At 50.7% G+C, this 23,110-nt stretch overlaps 1 protein-coding gene across 1 annotated transcript; it reads right to left on the reverse strand.

The window, feature by feature from the left end:
* Positions 1-5,717: 5,717 nt before the first annotated feature.
* Positions 5,718-21,744, reverse strand: DRD3 (dopamine receptor D3). Its single transcript, XM_052794318.1, has 7 exons — positions 21,665-21,744; positions 19,045-19,336; positions 12,240-12,352; positions 10,873-11,015; positions 9,548-9,744; positions 8,309-8,654; positions 5,718-7,467 (listed from the first exon to the last, which is right to left on the reverse strand). Exons 2-7 carry the CDS (start codon positions 19,324-19,326, stop codon positions 7,271-7,273), a joined length of 1,278 nt encoding a protein of 425 aa, XP_052650278.1. The 5' UTR covers positions 19,327-19,336; positions 21,665-21,744; the 3' UTR covers positions 5,718-7,270.
* Positions 21,745-23,110: the final 1,366 nt, after the last annotated feature.

The following is a 23,110-nucleotide window of genomic DNA, read 5'->3' on the forward strand; positions in this document are numbered from 1 at the left end:
GCCAGACAGCTCAGGATTAGCCAGCTTCCTGTCTTCCCTATCCCCCTGCTACTGTGTAAAGCATTTTCTGGTCAAGGGGATGGCCAGTGCACCGGGAAAGGCAATGGCTATGGTTCACGCCTGCAGCTCTACAGGACAAGGTGTATCTCACCCATCCGTACTTGCAGAGCAGGTTGATTTGCAGATTGGTGGTCAAGAAAAGATCTAAAAACTACAGCCTTTAGATGTAATGGCCCAGCACAGATTTTCACAAAAGAAAGGAGTGGTTTCAAGGTCCTCGGCCAGAGTTCCTGGACACATTCCAGCGCTCTGTGTGTGATACCTTCTGCTCTGGAGTTGACTGCCTTTCTGAGGTACTGGACGTGGATGGCAAAGCACGACGTGAAGGTGGCTTTGTAGCAATGCTTTGTGCTCATTGCTCCCTTCTTCCAGAGGAGAACACCTGGTTTGCCTTTTGATGAGGTAATCGGGGGAGGTATGGAAGTGATGAGGCCAACATCTTGCAGGAAGTCAGCAGAGGCTGCAAATCTGTCCTGAGCTTTTTATACTGCCCTTCCCAGACCTGAATGCAACCGTCTACAATGTAATGTCAAATGTAATACTACTCTGTGCCGACAAACAGCTGAGGAAACCAGCCCTGAGGAACTGGGATGGGAGAGAACACAGAGACTGGCAGGTAGCCGAAGCCTTCAAAGAGATGCAGCATCTTCAAGGAAGGGAGCAGGAGATGGAGCATCTGGGAGGAAGGAGCATAGGCAAACAGGATGATTAGGATTTGGCAAGGCCAGCAAAGAAAGGAGTGGGAGCTGTGCAGTATGTCCACGTGTAGCATTGCCAACACCGAGCTGCAGAAGACACTGGCATGTGCCTTTTTACATCCCTTGTTTCATGCACGTCTTGAGGAGGAAGAAGCATTCTGTTGTTGTGCAGGAAGTTTAGCAATGGCTGCTATTCTGCTCACAAAGGCAAAAGGCTACAGAGCAACACTGGTGGCCTTCAGACCTGGCGCTGAGGGGGGACTGAGTGCTGGACTTGCCCCTGATACCTGGCTCCCCTGTTTGCCGCAGCCAGTGCCATCACGAATATTCCAGGGAGTCCTACAGCATTAACAATCCACCCAGTTCCCTCTGCCTGTCCTTCACAGACAGACAGAAATGCTGCTGCCTCTCAGCTGAGGCATCGCAAGGTGAGAATCCACCTGCATCACAGCCCTTCTGCCATGGCATAGGGTGGCAGAAGGAGATGTAAGGTCCCATAGTAAGTGTGCTTCTGCCCAGTGAAAAGTAGCCTTTATTTGTGCTGTTCAGTTTACCATGCTCACAGATGCGGGGTAAAACTTATCAAAACTGACAAGAGTCCCCAGGGCAGGGAACCAGAAAGGTCTCCCCCACATCATCAAACATACAGCAGCCTGGTGCTTGTCTTGCTGAGATGCTTAAATCATTATACTCAAATTAATTTTTAATTATGTTCGTTTTCTTCTTTGGCTCTAGGGGTTTTCTTTTTCTTTGCCTCACATTTCCAGAGGCATTCAGGGACGAGATGAGACCAGTGACTGGCAGGAAGAAATTCACTGATGTGTGGCCAGAATCATGAAGGAGGCTCAGGAGAATTCCTCACCTGGGCCTGGGAGAAAGAGCATCCCTGTTGGAGAAAGGTGTGGTTGGCATCAGAGCTGATGGGCTCCCACTCTGGTGCTTGAGGTGGTATGAAACCAAGGAAGGGTGGCATGAGTGATGCCAGGAAAGCAGAACAAGAAAGGTCACTGCTCTGTCTTGAGTTGAGATTGACTGTTTAGAGAGTAACAGAGCACAGCTGGATCAGTGGCATTTGAGATTGAAAAGCAGGATTGGTCCAGGATATATCTTCTACCTCCTGTTTGGTGTCATTCAGCAAGATGTATGTAGCAGCTGATGCTGACTTTGAAGAAGTACTGTTTCAAATCCCTCACACCTTGAATTGCCTGCAGCCTTTTGAGCCTTCCTTTGCTCCTAAGGCAGCAGGTCAGTTGGTAAGATACCACCAGGAGATGACAACTACGTTAATTCATTATTACCATAAGATAAGGGCATTGGTCTGGGAAAGAACTGATGTGCCCATTCTCTTTGGGAGATGAGACACCTCACAGCCAGGAGCATTTGCAGGCTGAAGGCTGCCAGAGCCTGTCATCACTTCGTGAGCAAACCATCACACACTTGGCTGAAATTAATCAGATCGGTACCAGCGTCCTCTGCGTTTCCACGATTCCTATTTGTAGTTTTCTGAGCATCACCGTATCAGCAGCCAGCAGCCTGTTGATCCTTCCTCGAAATGCTGGCATTGATTAGACGTTCTTCAAAAACCATCACGTCAGTAACAGTGACTGAGACAGGGCTTTGCTTTGCAATAAGCTTAAGCCAAGCTCCGTCTCACCTAAGGCTGCCCCTTGCAGAGGAGCTGCTAGCCTGAGCAGGTTGTGCTGACCCCAGCTGTGGACAGAGGACCAGCCTGGGGAAGCAGGTCCCCAGATCACTCTGATCCCCCTCAGAGAGGCTGCAATACAGCAGACTCCAGGTGCAGTCTCCGCCAAGGGAGAGCTGCTTGTGCTTAGCCTAACAGCGGGGTCCAGCTGAGCTCAGCTGAGTAGCTGGCCAGCCCATCCCCTAAGGAGTCTAGGGAGGATTACCTGGGGAAGCGAGGTTTTCTGCAAGAATTTGCTTTGTCTTTGTTGTAGGCTGGCAAATGCGCGTTTTTAATGTCTGGCTCCAGCTGGGATTGTTAAGACATGTCCAAGAGCTGCTGCAAGGTGCGCTGGAGCATGTTGGCCGAGCAGTGTCACCTGCAGAGCAGCGGGACTGTGCCAGTGGGTGAAACCTGCCTCCTCCATCATTTCCTTGCCTTCCCAGCATGGCAGCTTTCCCTCATGGAAGATTGTTGTACCTTCTGCCCCATGGGCCTTTGTGCTCTCCTGCTTAAAGACTGCTGCGTGACCTGGTGCCTGTCGTGCCTGCTGCTGCCTCCGAGGACGGAGAGTGTTTTATGGGTTTTTCTCTGTTTTCGTTTTACAATGTAAAACTTAACATAAGAACTGCTGATTTTAGCTCTATATGGCTTCAGTTTGGTGCCTGGTACCATTTAAGGTTTTAGTAACTTGGGTAACCTGTGGTTTTTTGCTGCTAGATCTGAAGTTTAAATTGTGGCCCTTCAGAACACAGCTGAGAGCCATGGGGCACACGTGGGGCTCTGGTCTGTGATGCACATCTCCTGTTGCACCTGAATCTAAGCAAGCCACAGAAGTAGTTACAATAACCACCATATAGCAGCCTAAACAGAAATTTTTGGTGGTCTGTGAAGGGGTGGCGGTGAGCTATGGAGATGCCTTCTCCTTGCTTCTGCCTGGCATGCTTGTAGGAGTGAGTGACTGAGAGCTGCTTGGGGTGGGTTGTCTTGTCTTGCCTTGTTTTCAGATGATCAGTACTCACCTTAAATACCCTCTGCCATCATGGCTACCACATGGCAGCCTGAGGAGAAGTTGCAGATTGAAAGGCACCATGGAGAACAGGTTGCTGCCTGGCCCGCTGTCCTTTCCAGCCCAGAGTCAGGCTCTTACTACTTACTCTGAAGAACCTCTTATTCTGAACTACGGATTCATAATCCATTTTATTTACGTGTTTTATGCTCTAAAAAAAAGACGCCTCAGAGCTGCAGCCATCGTCGAGGTCCCCCGTGTCCCTCCAGGGAGGGCACTGGGAGGTGCAGGTACACACCTGGGTGGGTTGTGCTGTTCAGGAGCCCCCAAAGAGCAGCATCCCAGGCGGGAGCAGCAAGCTTGATGCATGCAACGTGTGGCACACCTACCACAAGCGTACCCCTGGGGAGCCCCAGGTACGTGTGGAGGAGATCAGGGTCTCCGTGGCTTTGTCTGAGCCAGCGTGCGGTGCTGCGGGAGAGCTGCATGTGCCTGCTAACCTGAGTGAGCCTGCTGAGCAAGCCGTGGGGGTATGCGGGCCCAGCAGCTCATTCGTATGGGCTCCTGCAGCTCCGTCGGAGCCTATGGCTCTGCGAGCTGGCACACATGTCTGCCTGGAGAAACGGAGGCAGGGGATAAATGGTGTTTTTCAGTCCATTTCTCAGGCGTGCTGTAATTGCGTCTAGACAGGCAGTACTTGGATGGCTGCCTTGTACCTTGCGGGGGGGGCTGCTGTTCCCAGTGGGTTTTGCCAGCTCTCCTTCGTCTCCAAAGGGTCTTCACTCTCCTCCGCTCCAGTAGAGATGCTTCCTGGCTATTCTGTCTGCTGGCTCGTTTACCAATGGCATCCAGCATAGGGGACCTTAGGTATCCCATTCCTGCTGCCTGGTGGAGCAGAGTGAAGGTGAGCACAGACTGCAGGACCCCTTGCTGCGCCTGCACGTCTGCTCAGCCGCGCTGTTGGAGCAGGTTTCCTGACACCGGGAATTATTTACAGCCTGCAGCGGTCTCTGAGCTCCCTCTTTCTCTCTGTGGGAGAGGACCTTTCTGCATTCTCCAAAGGCTCTTCTAATGTGACTATCAGCATGTAAATGAAACCCTGCACAACGCCTGTGGCTCTTCAGCAGAGCACAGAGTCACGGCTAACCTCTCCTCTTCCAGCCAGTCATGGAGCCAGGGGAAAAGCACCAGCAAAGATGAAAATGGTGTAGAAAATGAAGGTTAGGAGGAGGCATTTCAGTTAAAAAATGAGGGAGTGCAGATTTTTCTACTGTTAATAATGAGTGGGGGAGTTGTGAAGCACAGGTCCTGGGGGGCTCCTCAGCTGTCCCTTTGGCTTGCTGGGGAGGACAGTGCACCTTTGTGCAATCAATCAACTGGTTGCACCTTTGATTGCTTCTGTTCCTTGGCCTTTCCTGTGAGGCCACCTGTGTTCATACTGCCACAGTAAAACTGGGCATGGAGCTCAAGCAGTAGTTGAGGGAGGGGGAGAGAGAGATGGTTTTATTTTGGAGCTGAGTTTTTGTAATTGTGGGTGGGGTTTGTGGTGCTTTTTTTTTTTTTCGCCCATAGCAGGTTATATAGCTCAAGAGGTTGCTGTTTGTTCTGTGATCTGATAGTTCAAATCTAAATTATTAAATAAAGGATGATATTTTTAGGCATAGAACTTTCCCCATCCCTCATAAGTGTGTGGATACCAAAATACTGCTTGGTCTTCTGCCACACATCCTGTTGCTCACCTCTATCCTGAATCGCCTTGGGGATCGCTGCTTGAAGAACAGGTTCGAATTCAAGTAAGATCAGACTGAACATAACACCTGAGAGATGCTAGGCCAGGGCTTGAAATGGACCTAGTCACCCTTTAAAAGATCTTTTTCCTTGTTTCCACCTTTCTGGCAACTGTGTGCGTAAAGCAACTGAAACTGGTCTCTGGTGGTATGTGTTATGAAGCATCTTAATGAGAATTACTTGAGCAGCAATCTGTCCACAGGTTGATTCACTCGATTGATACCCCCAATATCCTGTGTGCTGAGTACCTTCGGTGCTGTCCTGCACCTTTGAGCAGATGGAGTAACACTTACAGCAGCCATTGATTTCTTTCCCAGGTGCAAGTAAAATGCAAATAATAATAAAGAACTCTTGTGGGTGTCCAGGCGGATGATAATTTTGTACCAGGAAGGTGTTAAGAGGGCTACAGGTGAGAAAAGGCTTATGGAAGGGCTACGTTCACCACAAAGGTACTAAAACTTCCAATTACATCTGTGTTTTATTGGACTAATGCAGTTACAATGCAGTATGGAGGGCACCTCCCCAAGCAAACAGCACATGCTGTCCACGAGCACCTCCTCCCAAACCCCAGACAAACAAAAGAAAAAGCTAGAGCTCTGCTATGTGTTCCAGAGGCTGAGGACAATGGTTTTGGCTTTATATTAGGAAAGAGAGGAAGCCCTTCCCAGACGGAGGAGCTGTGGCATGGACACAGGCAGAGACAGCACACAGTTACACCCAAAGCTGTCAAACGAGCGCGGCTAACAGCACAGCTAAGCTTAGTCTTGGGAGTGAGAGCTGATCCAGTACAGCGAGGGGGGGAAAATGAAAGAAACGTGTTGAGGCTGTCCCAGGTCATGTTTGTTTATACAAGGAGACAAGCATTAGAGTGCTCTGACATGAGACCAGCTTACGTGGTAGGGCAGGGCTTTTCTGGTGTTTTCACCCAGGAACTAGTGGAGATGGCTTTGTAAAATACTGCTGGGAAAGGAGACTGTCGGCAGGGCTGTATTTGGCCAGCTCCTGGAAGCTGGGGTGTACGGACACCCTGTGTGCTGACAGGTATATCGGCGAGGGGAGCCACGGAGAGTCCTGGGTCTGATCCTGAGGCACACGTCCTTTCGTACTGGGAGGGATGTTACTGAAACAGCTCTCCCCCCAGCGTGGGCGGTCACAGGAGTTATCGCAGCAGTCAGATGGGACAAACCCTTCAACTAGCAGTGCTCCTGATGAGGAGAGGAGCGCAAACAGATTGGTTGCAAAAAGACTACGAACAAGTTTTGAGGCTGGGTGCATGCCACCTGCCCCAGCTGAAAAAACAGGTTTGAATCTATCGCAGGCATGACTGGAGCTATCCTAGGCCTTGTTCATTATTTAGTGGCCCCAGTAGGTGACTGGGTATGTGGTAGTTAAGTAGTGGCCAATCTATCGCTGGTCCTTGGGTTTGGAAGAGAGGGGACACTGTGATAAGTGTGGCACTTCTCATGTGATCTGACCTACCAGAGGGATGGTAGCCACCTCTCTACCTTGCAAGGAGCAATAAAATACAAGCTGGCAGCACAGGGGAAGGTTTCATTTGCAACTGGGGCGATTTTCTCAAGCACTGAGACTGACCCAGTTTTATGGGCAAACCTTTTGATGGAGACAACAGGGATGTTGTCGTTTCTCCATCGGCGCTCTGTTTCTAAGTTTCCTTGCCGAATTTTTGCTCTTGGCTCCCGATCAAAGGGATCGGGATCCTTATCAAAGAGGTCACGTTCCGCCCTCTTACTAGGACTGCTGCGCGTGAGCTGGGTGCCTTCTGCAGGCGGAGGCTCCAGCAGCGGGAGCGCAAACGCGTTCCCAGCACGTAGGTGGGGGAGATTGGGTCCATGTCCTCTTGGGTCCCGTGCGCTCTGCGAGCCTGGCAGCTCCCAGGGCCGGCACGCTGCGGCGGCTGATCTTCCACCGCACGCCGGGTCTGCCTCTCGGCACCGCTGTGCCCAACGCCGAGCGACTCGCCGGTTTGCTTCTGCTCCAAACCGCAGCCTGTGCAGCGCGGTGCCGGCCCGGCGGTCAGCAGCAGAGGATCTTGAGGAAGGCTTTGCGGAAATCAGTGTTGAAGGTTGTGTAGATGATGGGGTTGAGAGCGCTGTTCACGTAGCCAAGCCAGGTGCTGGCACTGTAAAGCCCTGGGGGCACGTGGCAGGACGGGCAGTGGGCATTGAGAATGTGAATCAAGAAGAAGGGCAGCCAGCAGACTATGAATGCCCCTGGGTTTAGAGAGAGGGAGAAAACAATCCATGAATTTAAAGAAGCAACTGCTTGGAAAGGGGCCTGCAACTGTGCCCTTTCCCTCCATCTTCTGTTTCCATGCTCATGTCTGCATCTGGTAAACACTGAAGGTGACGTTTATTCCTGATATAGAGGGACTTGGCAAGAGCGGAGGCTCCTGGGGACCAGTTATGTGAATGGATGGATGGGGCTTCAGGAGTGGTCTGGTGACAGACAAAAGCAAGCAGCCACAACTTAGACTGCTGCCTTAGGTGCTTTAATCAGTTATGACGAGGGCTGCATTATTTCCCTGCTACTACTGAGTTAATGAGGGGAAGCAATGCATCTGGTGGCCGTGGCAGATGACTGGGGCACCAGTCTCCTGGCTTCTCTATCCAGCTCTATGAGCTGGTTCCTCTGCTGCTCCTTCCCCTTCTGTAATTGGACCTAATTGCTGCTGCGTGTATGGAAACTTAGGATCATCCCAGCTTAATAATAATAATAATAATAATAATAATAATAATAAAGGAAAAGGGAAAGCAAAGGTGTTGGCTGTTGCTCCCGCTAGCAGGGCTTGTTGGCCACTAATTTAAAACAGGAGGGTAACAAATCATGGCAAATAAAACACTAACATACTTGGCTCTCAACATTTGAGAGCATTACCCTAGCTCCCTAAATGTCCCACCGTCGTCTCTTCAGAGTTTGCAGATCAGTGACAGCTGAAGTCTGGGTCCGGCTTGCATTTTTTTAATCTCTATACTGTATTAGGAGACTCCTTGCTCTTGCAAGTCCCAAACCATCACCCCTTGCACCCCACTAGACAGAGTGGCTCTCACTCACCCAGGACAATAGCTAGCATCTGCGTAGCCTTCCTCTCCCGAAGCTGGATCAGCCGGGGCTGCTGCTGCGCTAGCTTCAAAGAGCTGACGGTTTTGCCATCACTGAGCCTCCGTACCTCCAGTCCTGGCTTCGTACTCTTTCTCCTCTCTTCCAGCCTGCTGTGTTGTGTAGTCCCTGGTGTCTTGGTGAGGGATGCCTCGTGGCAGAAGCTGCGGTACCGCTGCAGGCTGAAGACAGTCAGCAGCTTCCTTTTGGTAGACGTCTCCTGGCCTGAGCATTTGAGTGGGAGACAGGGGGAAAAGGTGCCTTGGCTTCTGTTTGGCAAAGCTTTTCTCTCCATGTGTTCCTGCAAAAGAGGATGCCACAGAGGAACTAGGAACCATCCAAACCATTAACTGGGCCAAAGGATGACGAGGAAAGTTGTAGGAGTCATCCTTAGCCCCACTTGCTTCTTAGGTTTGCACCATATCCTCTGGACTGACCTTGGCTTATCAGAGGGTGAACCAGCACCGAACAACTCTGCCTCCATCCCACCAAGAAGCATGAGAACAAGAAGAGCTGAAACACCTGCTCTGCTAACCTTTCGCTTGTATTTTTGTGTTGGCCCTGCTTCCCTCAACATCCCCACCCTTTTTAAGTGTATCTTCACTGTGAGGAAATGGGTAAAACAAGCGGATATGCGTGACCAGGCAAGCCCTTTCAAACCATTGCGCTAGTTCCCATGGTTGCAGGTATTTAGTCTAGAAAGGTCAGTGGAAAAAATGCTCCATGCACCATGAGCATTTTGACCTCTTAAGTCCGTCAGATGAAGAGGGTTGGTTTTTTTTAAATAATCTAGGTTAAAGCCTGTGAAGCCCTGAGAATGAAGCATCATAGAGCAAAAATCAATAAATGAAGACATTAAAATCAGAAGACAATATATGAAAAAATTAGCCAGACTTCTGCATGGCTGAGAAAGCCCTGCTCTGAAGAAATATAGAAGTAGGCCATGCTCTTTTCTAGTTGCCTGGTTCTAGAGGGCAGAGATACACAGGGAGCACCTGCTTTCTAGAGGGCTGAAAAGGATTTAACTGGAGCTTCTGCGTCTCATATATCATGGTGTATGAGTGAAGGATGGGATGAAAACATGCCATGTCCCTTCTTTATGCTTTCCGTTCTGTGCTTTGACCCTTTGAGGAGAAGAGATGATGCATGCCCTGTCCTTTTTGACAGCTCCTACTGCGTTCATGTGGATCTTACTTTGTGTGCATAACACGGTTTGGTGCTGGCGCTGTGGCTGCCCTGCCGGGTGAGGGTTCGCTTCTTTTGTCTTTGTCTTAGCACGAGGTAAATCCGGACATAGAGCAGCAGGGTCACCATGAAGGGGAGGTAGAAGGACACCAAAGAGGAGTAGATGATGAAACTAGGGTTGGATATGGAACAGACACTGGGATCCCCTGGGGAGGAGAAGAGAGAGAGAGGAGCGGCTGAGCTGCTTCGGTTTAGTACAAGGAGGGTCCGGTGCGTTGGCAAAGCAAGTCGAAAGGTGGCCGGGGGACAAAGGCAGTCTGAGGAGTGCAAGTATCTCCTATCTCTGTTGTTGCAAATTATACTGTGGCCTACCCGCTCACCTCACTGATGCTTAAAACGGACTCTACCTGGGGCCGTCTAGCATGACCCGGTATGCATCTGCCTGCTTTTCTGGCCAACAGCTCTGCCCTCTTCTCTCATGCCTATTCCCATCCTTTCTCAGAGGATCCTTTCTCCTTTCGTCCTCTCTCCTATTCCTCTGGCAGCCTCTGAGCTGTCTAGATGCAGAGGTGTGCCCTCACCCCCATCTGTCTGGACCAGGCAGTGGGGGACAGCAGCACTTCCCACCCCCTGTCCCCTTCTCACCTCAAGCACTGCACAGAGGATGGATGGGGAGCAGAGGACTTCTGCCTGTGGATCAGGGGGGAGGAAGGCTCCCCTGCCCCTCAGCCTCGGGAGAACGGGCTGCTCTAGGTGAGGGGAAGGGGAAAGACCAACTTGCTTCCAAGGAGGAGGCTAAATTGTTTGCTCTCCTCACGGGATTAAGTGAGGAAGCAGACAGCCGGTTGGATGGGAAGGAGATTTCTCAGAAGCAGTGCCAATATGCAATCCTTGCTGTTTAGAAATGTGTCCTCTATCAGATTTAAGCCTGTGCGTCTGGACCTGTTGATATCGGCAAGATGCAATAAGTCTGATGTGTGTGTGTGTTGGATGTGCTGCACGTCTGGAGATTTGGTCTGTGTGTGCAGAGGGATTGTTTGGGGGATCTGTAGACCCGGACACTCCGATGGCATTGATTTGGCAGTAAAGCAGGCAGGTCTGTCCTCAGAGCAATAGGCAGTGTCTGCCTGAGCAAATGGCAAGTTTATAGACAAGAGCACATCTGCTCTCCAGCACTGGAGATTTTTCTCACCTTTCATAGTGTGCTTTCCAGTTCCCTAAAATTTCCTGTAACTTGGAAAGTCTGCAGGACCCACGTTAAATGACCCGATCATACACAGGGCAGCTTCATTTCCAACCCCTCCCTGTGTGCTATTGTTCGGGACGTCACCTACCTGTAGTATTGAAGCCGAAGAGGAGAGGGCACGACACTGCGAATGCCAGCATCCAGACTATCACAATCATGAGAGACACCCTCCTGCAGGAGCTCTGCCCGGTGCTGTACTGGTACTGAACTGGTTTCACCACTGCGGTGTATCTGTGGACCAAACCAGCTCCAGGAAGAGGAGAGGTAAGAATGGAGGGAGGAAAAGGACCAGGTTTTAAAAGGAGAAACGAAAGTCATGTAGGGAACATGATGGTGAACGTGGTGAAGAAATGGAAGAGGAAAGGAGAGAAGATCAGATGGTGGAATCAGCAATTTATAGAAATGGTAAGCGGGGCGTTGCAGGGAGGAACAGAGCAAATCAGAATTAGTTGGCAGCACTGCAGAGAAACGCTCTGCAGAACTGCCGGCATTGTGAAGCTACAAGGTTTGGGATACCAGATGGATCTAGAAACCCCAGGAAACCCCCATCCCTCAAACCCCTATGGTTGTATGTGCACTGCTGGGAAATAGCACTCTCTGGAGCAACCACAGCCCGCTACACTCTGTGCCTCAGCTGCCCACTCTGGTGTCAGCCTCGCTGACAGCCAGCGGATTGCCCACGGGTGGGTGTCCAGGGCCTTCGGCTGCCGGGGTGCCCCAGGGGATGCAGCTCAGCAGGGCTAGGATTTGGAAAGCATAGGAGTCTCGTCTTTAGGATAGCCTGGGGGCTGCTACTTGCGACAGAGCCAAAATGAAATAGGGATGAAGATTCCCATGGAGGAACACTGGACCAACCCAGCGTTGAGACCTGCTGCGTACGATTACCCTTGAACCACATATTACAAAGGTACAGCATGCAGTGTTTTTTCCTTCCCCCACTGCTCGGTTCTTACAGCACCATGTGTGCCGAGGTCTTGGCTCCCAGCCCTCAGCGTTGCTTAAAATAGGCTCAGTTTTAAGATGTAGAAAACCAGAGCAAGGCTGAAGATTACACAGCAATAATCTTCACCCCCTCCCTATGTAGATGGCAGGATTTTGTTTATTAAAACTTCATGAGTGAGGTCTCCAGGCGGAGAAACCCTCTTTGAGACTCAATGGGAATTAGATGACCAGTTCTGGTTCCTGCCTTCAAAAAGCATGAAGATGTGGTTGACTACCTACCGGCGATGTTTTATTGCCTGTGCCTCTCTGCCCTTAACTACAGACATCTTCCAGCACATGGTGGGCAGAACTGTATTAATAGCAGTAGTGACAGTGACAGACTTGCAGGGAGACTTGTGTTCCCGAAGATGCCGATGCTGCCCGTGCAAACCCCGTTTCCTCGTCCCTGCCACGCTGGGGTATGGGGCCAACCCCCATCTCCAGACTATCCCCCTGGATGCTGTTGGCTCTCACCTGTCAATGCTGATAGCACAGAGGTTTAAAATGCTGGCTGTGCACATCATTACATCCATGGTGACGAAGATATCACAACAGATGCGGCTGAAAGTCCAGACTCCTCCGGTCACCTGCAGCAGCAACCACAAAACTGTCAGCCTTGTTCTGCACCGAGTCCTGGTAAGTTACGTATGAGGAGGTGCTCTCCTCCAAGTATCTCAACAGCTAGACGAGTTCGTGTCCACTGTGGTGAGCAGAGGGAAACTGAGGCACTTATGTTGTGTGCAAGATAACACAGCGGTAGGTCATGGAGAAGGACCACACCTTGATTTCAATCCTTGACTTACTCTTACGGAGGGAGGCAGGGTAAAGAAAAAGATAGCAGCTATCCCTTCCCTTAAGGCCTAGCATGATAAATTGATTTAAATTTGATATCACTGTATATATCCTTTGATTAAGGCTTATCTGAGAAAATCTATGGGCTGCAAGTGTTTCCCAGCTTAGCTGCTGGAGTTCTCTTGCAGGCAGCGAGCTGGAAAAGTGCTGCAAATTTTATGCATTTATGCATGAAACAGAGACCTGAGACCCGAGGCTTCTCTAAAACCTTATTTGGATTCTTATCTCAGTTACAGATTTTGATTATTAGATCTGAGAGAGAACTCACAAGCTATTCGGATAAAGGGTTTTGGTTTGCTACCATGTCGAGCTTTTGTTCTGGTTGTTTTGAATTTTTAATCTGAAGTGTGTAATTGTGAAAGCTTAGCTGTGGCCAATCTTTGTGATGGAGAAATGCATTTTTTGGCCCAGCCATCAAGTTCTCGACAATGATCTTTTCGGTTGACAACAATATGCTCCAAGCACCACGTGGCACTGCTCTCCTCGGGGCTGGGACGATAGCCTGACTCCGAGCAAGGTGCTCTGCCTCAGCACCCACTCCTTGTCGGAGATGAAGAAGGAGGCAGCCTGCCCTCCAACAGATAAGCCCGCTGAATGAGTACAGCAAATCGATCTAATGCTGCGCTGGTTGGAGAAGGGGGGGGGGTAGGAGAGAAAGCAGGAGGAAAGTCCTCGCTCGGAGAGAGCCTGGATTTTAGTCTTCGACCCCGTAGATCCTGCCGTTTTAGCTGGATCCTGGGAAGCTATCAGGAACCAGCACCAGTTCCCGGTCTCTCTGCTTACATTTAGACCTCATCTGGAGTACTGCATCTGATTTTGGGGCCCCAGTATGGGAAAAACATTGATAAATGGGAGCGAGTCCAGCAGAGTGCCACCAAGACAGTCCCTGGGGGCTGGAGCACGCGTCGTGTGAGGAGCAGCTAAGGGAACAGGGCTTGGTCACCCTGGAGAAGAGGTGGCTTTTGGGGGGATGAGGGGACTAACAGAAGTCCCCTAGTGCCTACTGGGAGGTTATTAAGAAAGTTGGAGCCAGGTTACTAAGAAGATGCAGCCACGTTTTTCCCAGCAGTGCGTGGTGGGACAAGAAGAGGCAACAGGCATAAGTTGAAAGAAGAAAGGTGCAAACTGGTTATGAAAGTAAACTTTCTGACCGTGAGGACAGTGAGGCAGTGGAGCTGGTTGCTCGGTGAGCCTGTGCAGGCTCCGGCCTTGGAGGTTTTTCAAGACCCACTCAAAAATACCTATCCCAGATCAGGCTGGAGAGGGTGCCACAAGTAAACTTGGCTTCTGAGGCAGTGGGTCAACTCTGCAGCAAGCATCGATGCCTAGGAAGGACGCAGCTCCCTGCAGAGAGGAGCACTCGTATAAATACAGAATTCACTCTGTGTGAATTGTTTTCAGAGTTGTTTAAGAAATAATCCTGAGAAATTGAAATGGTTTGGATTATGCCAGCATTCCCGCACATGGGCACAGAAACGCGCTCAGGTGAGCTGTGTCTTTAGGGTGTTCTCTGCTGGACCCAGCTGCAGAAGTCAGGTACTGAAGGAGGCAGTCTTCCATTAGACCCCCTGACTCTGAATGAATGCAGGGGAGAGAAATGGGAATTGGCTTGCAAAATGCAGTAGGGAACTGTGCTTTCATCTTCAGTTCACTGATACTTGTGGGGCTCCTTTGTTTTTTCCTAAAAAAAGGAAGCAAAGGGAAAAACCCAAACCCTTAGAGCTTTTCTGCACAATTAGATGGCTACAAGATGTGCAAACTGAAGGCTGTCCCTCTGACATTAGGCACCTTAATAGGTAGGTTCAGTTTTCAAAGACACCCCACACCGTTTTTGCTTTAGTTGCAGATTTTGAGAACTGCTTGACCACCTCAAAATATATTAAAAAAATTCTAAATGCTGGAAGCCTTTGCAGTGGGATCCAGTAAGGGATGTTTCTGTAGCCTGAGGCAAAAAGCAATGCAGCGCCTGTGTGGTCTGTGGAGTCTGAAGAATATTTCACCAGGAGCTTGTGCCAGGTGTTCGCATGAAAGCCAGCTGCCGCTAGCCCAGCAGATGTGCAAGCACTTAACTGGGGGAGTTTCCAAGGTCCTGAGCACATTCAAATGCTAAGCCCAAGAATGTGAACCATTAAAACTGAAGAAGGTGGTGGTGGGAATGGCTCTGAAGTGAACGCTCTCAGGATGATGCATTCAGATCGCACCACCTGCATACTAAGCTGTAGCTTGTATTAAGAGAATGCTTGCCAGATCAAAACGCTTGGGCTTAAAACCCATCCTCACTTCCACCAGCCACAACTTCTAAAATGGGGAGTAGCTCTGGTGAAATCAGTGAAATATTTAATATTTACCTGTGGGGTATGCGAACCCAGAATTTATTCCAAAATTTAACAATGAAAAGAGCCTTTTTATTATAGGCCTCGTTCATAATTTTTTTAATTCTATTTCTGCACTTCCTTTTATTGCTCTGTTCCGCTTATCTTTGCTACAGCAGCTAGAACTTGCTAGTGTACATTTCTGTTTTTCATATGCTGGCAGGATACCTGTTCTTTATCCTTCTGGTGCCTTTTGTCCAGGAATCTCAAAGCACATCACAGGTATTTATTGAATGAATCCTCACAACTGCCTGGGTGAGGTAGATGGTCAAATATTATTCTCTTACAGCTGATGAGAGCAAACCACAGAGAGATGAGCTGATACAATCTCTCATTACCACTCAGTGCATGTGTGGCAGAAGTGGGAATAGAGTCCAGGATGAAATCCTGGCTCTGTCAAAGACAATGCTAAAGCTCCCTGTAGACTATTCAGGTCAGGTTCTCACCTCATCTTTCTTGATGACCAGTCTGCTTTATCCACAAAATTGCGGTATTATTATTTTTAACTTTCCAACCCCATAGGAAGTCTTCCAATTTAAAAAAAAAAAAAAATCATTGTGCGTTCATAAACTTACTTACACAAATCCATCACTCTCCTGAATCCTTAAAAAGAAACAAAAGAATCTCTGTAAATCAGGTATGTATGATGATGCCGTGTTGAAGAGTATATGGATGGCAAAGTATGAACACGAAGTTGCATCAGGTGACGACAGGCACGTAAGGAGCGGTGCATCTAAGCGTGCTCACTTAAGCTTTTGGTGTTTTAGAGAGTGTTCTTCTTGGGGGTGCTGTTAGCTCCCCGCAGCTGTGAAATGGCTGCTTATATTTTTGCACGGCGGGAGTAACTAAGAGCAGGCACGCAGTCAGGCCTGCTGACAAGTGGTAAACTGCTGAGCTGCAGGAACTCAGTTGTCTGTCCTCCCTCTGAGGGTAGTCTGGTGAGCTCCTTGGGCTCGAAGAGCAGTTGTAGCTCTCGCTGCTCTGGTGTGAGAGCCACAGAAGAGGAGACGAGGAGACAGCGTTACTCTCGCACGCTCTGAACAGAGCTGCAGATGGGACCTCAGTGACAATCATCTTCTGAAGCTTTTTTCCCTTTGGAGGTAGAACTGGATGTTGTCAGAAGACTGAGAAGGATGCTCCAGGCCATGCTGCTACATGTCCTCCTCCATTTATACAATGACTATAAGGCACGATGGTATTTAATGCCATCAAACTCCAGTGGGCAGGATACCCTAATGCCACTGTCTTAGAAACTTTGGTGAGCTTCAGTAGTCACGCCAGCCACAGCATCAGAGGTCAGAAAAGAACTGGGGTAGCAGTACTGGTACGTTAGACCTACCCGTTGACCCCAGAAGATTGCTAGACACAGTGCTGAATAGCATTTTTGTGCCAGAAACTTCATTAGGTGAAGATGAGGATTTTGAGGTTATAAAGTGTTCCTATTGTTGCTCTGTCACAGCCTTCCCAAAAGACTTCTCAGAAGGAGACAGTTCTGGTCTGCATGATTGATAAAATGACAGATTTCATGGAGAAGGTCCAGGACGCAGATAGCTCTAAAAATTGAGCGTAAAGCACAAAGTTCACAAGTGACATTTAAATCTGAGGTATTCATCCACCATTAGCTTCTCCATAAATAATGGCCAGGTCTCAGATGTCTGGTCTGGCAAACATTCAGTAGATGAATAGGTATTGTACACGGTTTTGGGGACTGAATGATTTCTTGGCAATTTCCAGGCCCATAGTGTACTGAAGCATGATACCATTTCCACTTCATTGGTAGCATCGCTGATCCATAAACAGCAGCAAATATCTAAACGACTTTGGGGCTTTTTGGACTGCTTTTTAAATCTTAGTCTTGCTGGAGTCCTACAGCCTAGTTCTCTAGGAGATACTGCGCGGTGCTGGGAGTGGTAGATTAGGTTTGGGACGTGTGGGGGTTCTTCTCCCTGTTGTTTGGGTGACTTGGATCAGCTACTTTGACTATCCAAGCTCCACAGATGGAACTGAATCTTGAATGGGTCTGCAAACACGACTAGGGAACGGACCTACCGTCGTGCTCACAAATCGTGACCACAGTACTGCATGGGGGCAGAGGCTGCTTCACAGATGTGCCTTAGTCCCGCTCTCTCCACAAGCAAGAAGGAGTGCTAAGTCTTTTCTAATGCAAAGCATAGTGTGATTTCATTAAAGACTGGCATATGCTTGAGGTGATGGACTATTCCAGTCTGAAATAAAATTTGACTTTTAATAATATTTTTTAGTTGCAATCAAATTGCAGAGTGTAATTCTGTCTTGCTGGGATGGCATGCCCCCCGCCCCTTATTCCTTGCTTTTTAATCATTCAGTGTAACACAACGGAGCTGTACACATCCTGCAGGCCAGCTCCAGGACTGCTCCACACAGGTTAGTCTGAATGTTGCTACTGACTTCATTAGGAACATGATCACACGTGCGGTATCATGGTGCTCTCTTTGTTCTTTTGCTCCGTGGCAATGCTATGCATAAACAGTTAACCATCAATGCCCTTATTAATAATGCTTATACGCAGAGCAAACCCTTAATTTCTCTTAATTGTAGCCTTGCTGAGGCTGCAGCGGGCACAGTTTGGGAGAGCGGCTTGGATTAACACAAGGAAAGTGCCTAGGCTGGGTGTCAAAGCTTAGAGCTATGTTTCCTATTCACCATACTCCGGTGGCAGAGGAGGGCTGTAGGCCACTGCCAGTCCCCTGCTACTTGATCAAATCTCCTTGTACCCACATAGTAGGTCTGACATTTGGTAGTGTTGTCCTGTCCTGTCCTACTTTCTGTTCACGCACTGCGCGGTCCATATGCACAAGTCAAAATCCCTTTCTGCTTCTGCTTTGGTTTGCGGCAAAGAGGTCAGCCAAAGGTGGGCAGCTGCCAACAGAATATTTACCCTGCCCTTCAGCCTGATCCTGGCTTGCCCCTTAGAGAAAGAGCATGAGGCTTCAGCAAGATCATGGCTCAGAGCCTTATTCTGTGTCTGGGAGCACGAGAACAAGGTACTAGGGCTCAGCTGAAAGCTTATGGCTGATAGATGTTCGACTCTAATTTTTCTAGACCTACCAATTTTGGTGAATTAGTGTAAAAATGCTGACGAGAACAGATAAAAATGTCAGCTGTAGCACACCTTCATGTATTTATTTTAGTAAAAATATTTGCCCTGGGAGTGGCTTCATTAATTCAGGATTTTGCCGCGGGGGTGGGGGGGGGGGGTGGGGATTTGGTTTCCACCTTTGCTGCCCTATAGTTGATGGTGTTGTCCATACTGTGCACAGTCATGCCAGTATATTTTTACACTGCCCAATGTGCAAAGATCAGGGCAATGGAGAATAAGACCCCGAGGGCTTGATGAGTCCTTTGAAGTTATTGTGAAAATGCTCACATGACTTGAAGAGATTTTAGAGCATGTTCTTTAGCTTCATCTCTTTCTCAGCCTGCTTGGGGAACGTTGCTTGGAGCTGACCTAACATCATGGACGTTAAGGCTCTTAAACTCCGCAGGAGACGAGGATTTGACTGCCCTCGCTTGTTTTCTGGCCAGCAGGAGTAGGGATTGATCTGGGCTCTAAGATGAGCTCCCATAAAGGTGTTTCCACCCTATTGCCTCCTCCGCCATTCCTGAATCATCATGGTGCTCGCTGGCAACCCTTCTGGCTGATGGAGTCAGCTTCAAGGATGCTCAGATGAAAGTGATATTAGCACATCAGAACCCCCGATCTACGCTGCCGGCTGTAGCCCAGCTGCCATTCAAGCTCCACGAGGCTGTGCTCTGCCAGAAAGAGCAAGGCTCAGGGTATCTGCTGACAGGGGGGACTGCGGTGCGTTTGTCCAGCACGTGTCCAGCCTACGAGGGCCACCTGTGTGACATTGTGGGCTGCTACCCACCCCACAAGTGCCCCAGAGCTAGCTGGGGGGTTAAAATATGAATGGACTTTATCTGTACCAGCGCTGGCCTATCCTGAGAGCGTGCACTAATGCTGGTGAACTCCTACTGTGCTTAAATTCTGCTAATCTTTCCTAGGATGTACTCACCTCCAGGTACACCACCCATGGCATCACCAAAGTAGCCACCAGTAAGTCCGCCACCGCCAGGCTCACCACAAGGTAGTTTGTGGTGGTTTGCAAGGTGCGTTCCCTCAGCACGGCTAAGCAGACCAGCACGTTCCCAAAGATGATGGCCAAAATCAGGATGCAGTAGCAGAGGGCGTAGTAGGCATGCGAGTGTGGCAGGTCGGGCTCTGTGGTGGTGTTTGCCCCACAGGGAACGGGGTCGGTGGCGTTAGGATGACTGCTGGTTCTTGTGAAGAGGGCCATGGGGACGCCGCTGCAAAAAGAAAGAAAGAGGTGACTGAAAATCAGAGCTCTACGATAATTGTGGAGAACAGTACCTTCTGTGGACAGTGTATGATTTTCATACTTCCTTCATGAATGCTACTTCAAGCCAGTTATAGCGGTCTTTTTTTCTGCTCGTATATAGGCAGAGCTTTGCTTAAAGTCTTGCTTGGCCTGTTTTGTTTTTCACTGGATCTAAGCCAAGAGAGGAATGCAAGATTTCACCTCCTGTGTGCATCTGAAGGGTGCATCTTACCAACCAACGCAGCTGTACGGAAAGTGGCAATGATTTTAAGATGCACCAAAGTCACACCACAGTACAAGTCAGCTGGGCAAGAGCGCAGTCTGAAAGACAACAATTTGTAGTACTGAGGAAGACCCAACGCAGTTACCCAAACTAGGGCTTGGCCAGAAGCTCAGACCTAGCATCTTTTCTTCTGGGAAGTACCCTCCCCTTCCCTCATCAAAAAATATCTTCAATAACTTCATGTACTCGAGTGCTCGGCAGCCTGGCAGAGAGACTGCACCTGCAATGCTCAAGTAGCCTCTTGAACCCTGGCTGCCTGGCAGTAAGCACCACGTACTGAATTACTCTTTTCCTGCAAAGTGTTTCTGTCCCAGGCCTTCTGTTCAAATAACGCTCTGCTTCAGCCCTGCCTGCCTTGCCAAAGCTTGACTGTCAGTGCTGCCCCCATTTCAGCCATACCGTGCTCTGTGTTTTCTATGCCTGGCCAGAAGATGCATTTCCTAGGCTGAAGAGCAAATCACCTTGTCATTTGGGATGAAATAATGGAAGGATGCTTGCAGGGTACTCTGCATTTCTTTTTCTTACAATGGATTCGTGATTGTGCTTAGGAACCTATCCTTTCTTGATTTAGAAGGAGGATGATTTTTTCCAGGAATATGAAGGTTGCTGTCCCAGGGTTGTTCTGTGACATTTAATCACTTGTGTCCCATTTTTTTTTCCTTTGCTAGTGCTCCCATCGCTGAACTCATCATCAGCGTGACAGGTACGAAAGGCAAGGCCAAATTGTTGCAACACCAATGGTATAAATACTACTCTTTGTTCCACCTCACCCCTTGAACAGCAGCATCTGTGAAGCACACACTCCTGGAAGAGCAGCTGTGCAATAGGCATGAATCGCTCCAGCCCCTTGGCGTATATTCATCCTTAAAACTGGTGTCACTTGCCCCTGCTGCTTTGTAGCTGGGAGGGGACAAGGGCCAAATGAGATGGAAACTGAACTTCCCTCTGTCCCGTGAACACAGATCCCTCGGGACAGGGGTGAAACAATCTTTTATGGCATGCGTTTTGTTTGAAAGTGCCTGTGCTTGTTTCTCCTCTATCTTTCTTCTGCCTGCCTCTGACAAAGAAGTTAAGCCTTCCACTGGATCTGAAGGATTTCCCGTACCGTGAGCGCTGCTGCCGAGTCCAGAACTGTTTGTTCATAAAACAGTTCAGCTGCAGCCACCCAAATACAGGGCTCATTTTGCAGCGTCCCTCGCACCGACACAGCTCCCACTCTGGGAAACCTGTATTGTTTGGGGCCGTGAAAGGCTGGTTCTGTAGCGTCGGAAAAAAACCCTACATTAAGCAGCTGCCTAGCTGATAAGCGAAGCCACGACAGGGAATGAACAAAACCTCATGCACAATATAACCAAAAGGCTTAAGGCACCGCATTACACAGTTTGCCCGCGGGTTTCCTGCCCTGGCTCCTGCCCCTTACATCCTAAAGCCCAATTTTCGACTCTCTCCCGGAGGCCAATCTTTCTCACCAGGATCCCTCGCAGCTCCCCACCTCCAGCCCTGGACTGCCCCACATCCCCCTCCCCGGGCCCTGCTCGCTCTGCCCGCGGCCAGGGTGCTGCCAAACCGGGTGAGTACCGGGATACCGATGTGCCGGGGTAGCGGGATACCCACGTACGGGGGTGGCGGGACACAGGGGTACCGGGATACCCCCCCTCCGCCCGGGGCACCGGGGCAGCGAGCTGCGGCAGGGACAAGGGTCGCTGCCGTGGGGACGGAGGGGAGAGGGAGGGATGCTCGTCCCGCAGGTCTCAGCCTCGGAGGGGTCCCGGTCGGGACGGCAGGGTCCGGGCTCGGGTTCAGGGGCGCAGGGGAGGGCTCCGGGGTCCGAGCGCAGGGTCCAGGCGTGGCCGCGCCTTTGGCTCCGGCTCCGGCTGCCGTTCCCCGACCCGGGGCTGCCGTGTGCCCCGGCGATGCCGGAGGGGGGGATGCGGGGGCCCGAGGGAGGCTGGGGAAACCCGAGGGGGGTGGGCGGGTGGTTGCGGGGAAGGGGAGACAGCAGTCAGCACTTACCCCCCCCGGCCCGCCGGGCCGTGGCACAGCCGCCGAGCAGGGCTCGGTGCCGGTGCCGGTGCCGGTGCCGGTGCCGGTGCCGGCCCGACCCGCTCCCTCCCGCCGCCCTCCCGGCGCGGAGCCGCGGGGCGGGGCCGGGCTGGCCGCCTCCTCCCCGCCCGCCCCCCGCCCCTGCCCCGCCGGCGGCAGCGGGCCGGGACCCCGGGGAGCCCGGGGAAGGGGCAACGGGGGCCGGGGGGCCGGGTGGGGGGCTGCTCTCCCCACTCCCGTCCTCAAGGGCCCGAGAGGTTGCCCCTCTCCCAAAGGGACCTGGCGGAGGGGGTCTGGGGTGATTTGGGAGGCAGGGGCCGCAGCTTTGGCGAGGGACAGACCTGCTTCTGCCTGGGAGGTGGAGAGCTGGGAACCCCAAATCCGGGCCGCGGGCTTGGCCCCGAAGGGTCCGTGTTGCGGGGGGAGCAGGGGGAGATGCCTCGGCCGGAGCTGGGGTGGAAGGCAAATAGGCAAAGGCCCTTCGGGAGACGCTGCGAGCCTGTGGCTCGGGATAGAAAGTTCGCACTTAAAAAATGGTTAGTTTAAAGAAGTGCTCAAAGTAGAGATGGTTTTGGAAAGGGAGAGAATGAAAAAAAAAGAAAAATCTTTAAACAAACTATCTTAAACCTGAGACAAAAGAGTGTTGGGTAACCGGGGAGGAAGCCGGGAAGGAGAGCGATGTCGGGGAAGTGTCCTTCTCCTGGGACCGCTGCCTGTAGGCGCAGCACGCCAGCCACATCTACCCCGGCCAGAGCGTGACCGCAGCCACTGGCTCTGAGACGTGGCTTCCCTTGAGGTCTGAGATCAGGTCTCTGAGGTCCAGTTCTCCTCGGACCGTGGTCCCTGGGAGGGCTCTGTGGGCTACGAATGGTCCCGGTGGGCCACGAATGATCCCGGTGGGCCTTCTCTCTCCTAGGGTTGGGCTGTTCCCACCATCCACTCTGGCGCAGCAAGTGGGGCTCGCTGTGGGTTCTCATGAAGGTGCGGGAAGCTCAGCTGCAGGGCTGAGGTTTCCCTTCCCAGGCGTGGAAGTGTTGCAGGAGCGGCACTGCGGCCCCGGCAGGGAGGAAGGCAAGTGCTCTTCCCCCTTATGCACCTGCTGGTCACGGTGGCCACGGGCTAACTTGCAGGTGGGCAAGAAGAAGAGGACGTACTGCAGAGAGCAGAGTTTATTTATTTATTTTTAAGAAATTAGTTACCTTAACAAGCATGCCTCGGGACTCTGGCTGCCTGGATCGTCTCCCCTGATTGCGGCTATCGAAGCTAATTTCTTTGTGGGTAAGGGTGGTAGGAGGGAGAAGTGCTGTAGAGAGCACTCGTACCCATTAGGTGTGAGGAGTGTGAAAGTCCCAGCTTTAGCCCAGCTGGGGATGGTGGAGTGCCCACAGAGGACTTGATGGGGACTAATCAGTGTCA

This window comes from Harpia harpyja, chromosome 8 (genome assembly GCF_026419915.1).
Source record: "Harpia harpyja isolate bHarHar1 chromosome 8, bHarHar1 primary haplotype, whole genome shotgun sequence".
In the NCBI taxonomy this organism is placed as follows: domain Eukaryota; kingdom Metazoa; phylum Chordata; class Aves; order Accipitriformes; family Accipitridae; genus Harpia; species Harpia harpyja.

Excerpts from the sequence above, each read along its gene's own strand:
- DRD3 (XM_052794318.1), bottom strand. The coding sequence starts at position 19,326 with ATGGCCCTCTTCACAAGAACCAGCAGTCATCCTAACGCCACCGACCCC. Across the intron at positions 11,016-12,239 it reads TGTGCTATCAGCATTGACAG|ATACACCGCAGTGGTGAAAC; the intron begins GTGAGAGCCAAC and ends TTTGGTCCACAG. Across the intron at positions 8,655-9,547 it reads AACCGTGTTATGCACACAAA|GAACACATGGAGAGAAAAGC; the intron begins GTAAGATCCACA and ends CCTCTTTTGCAG.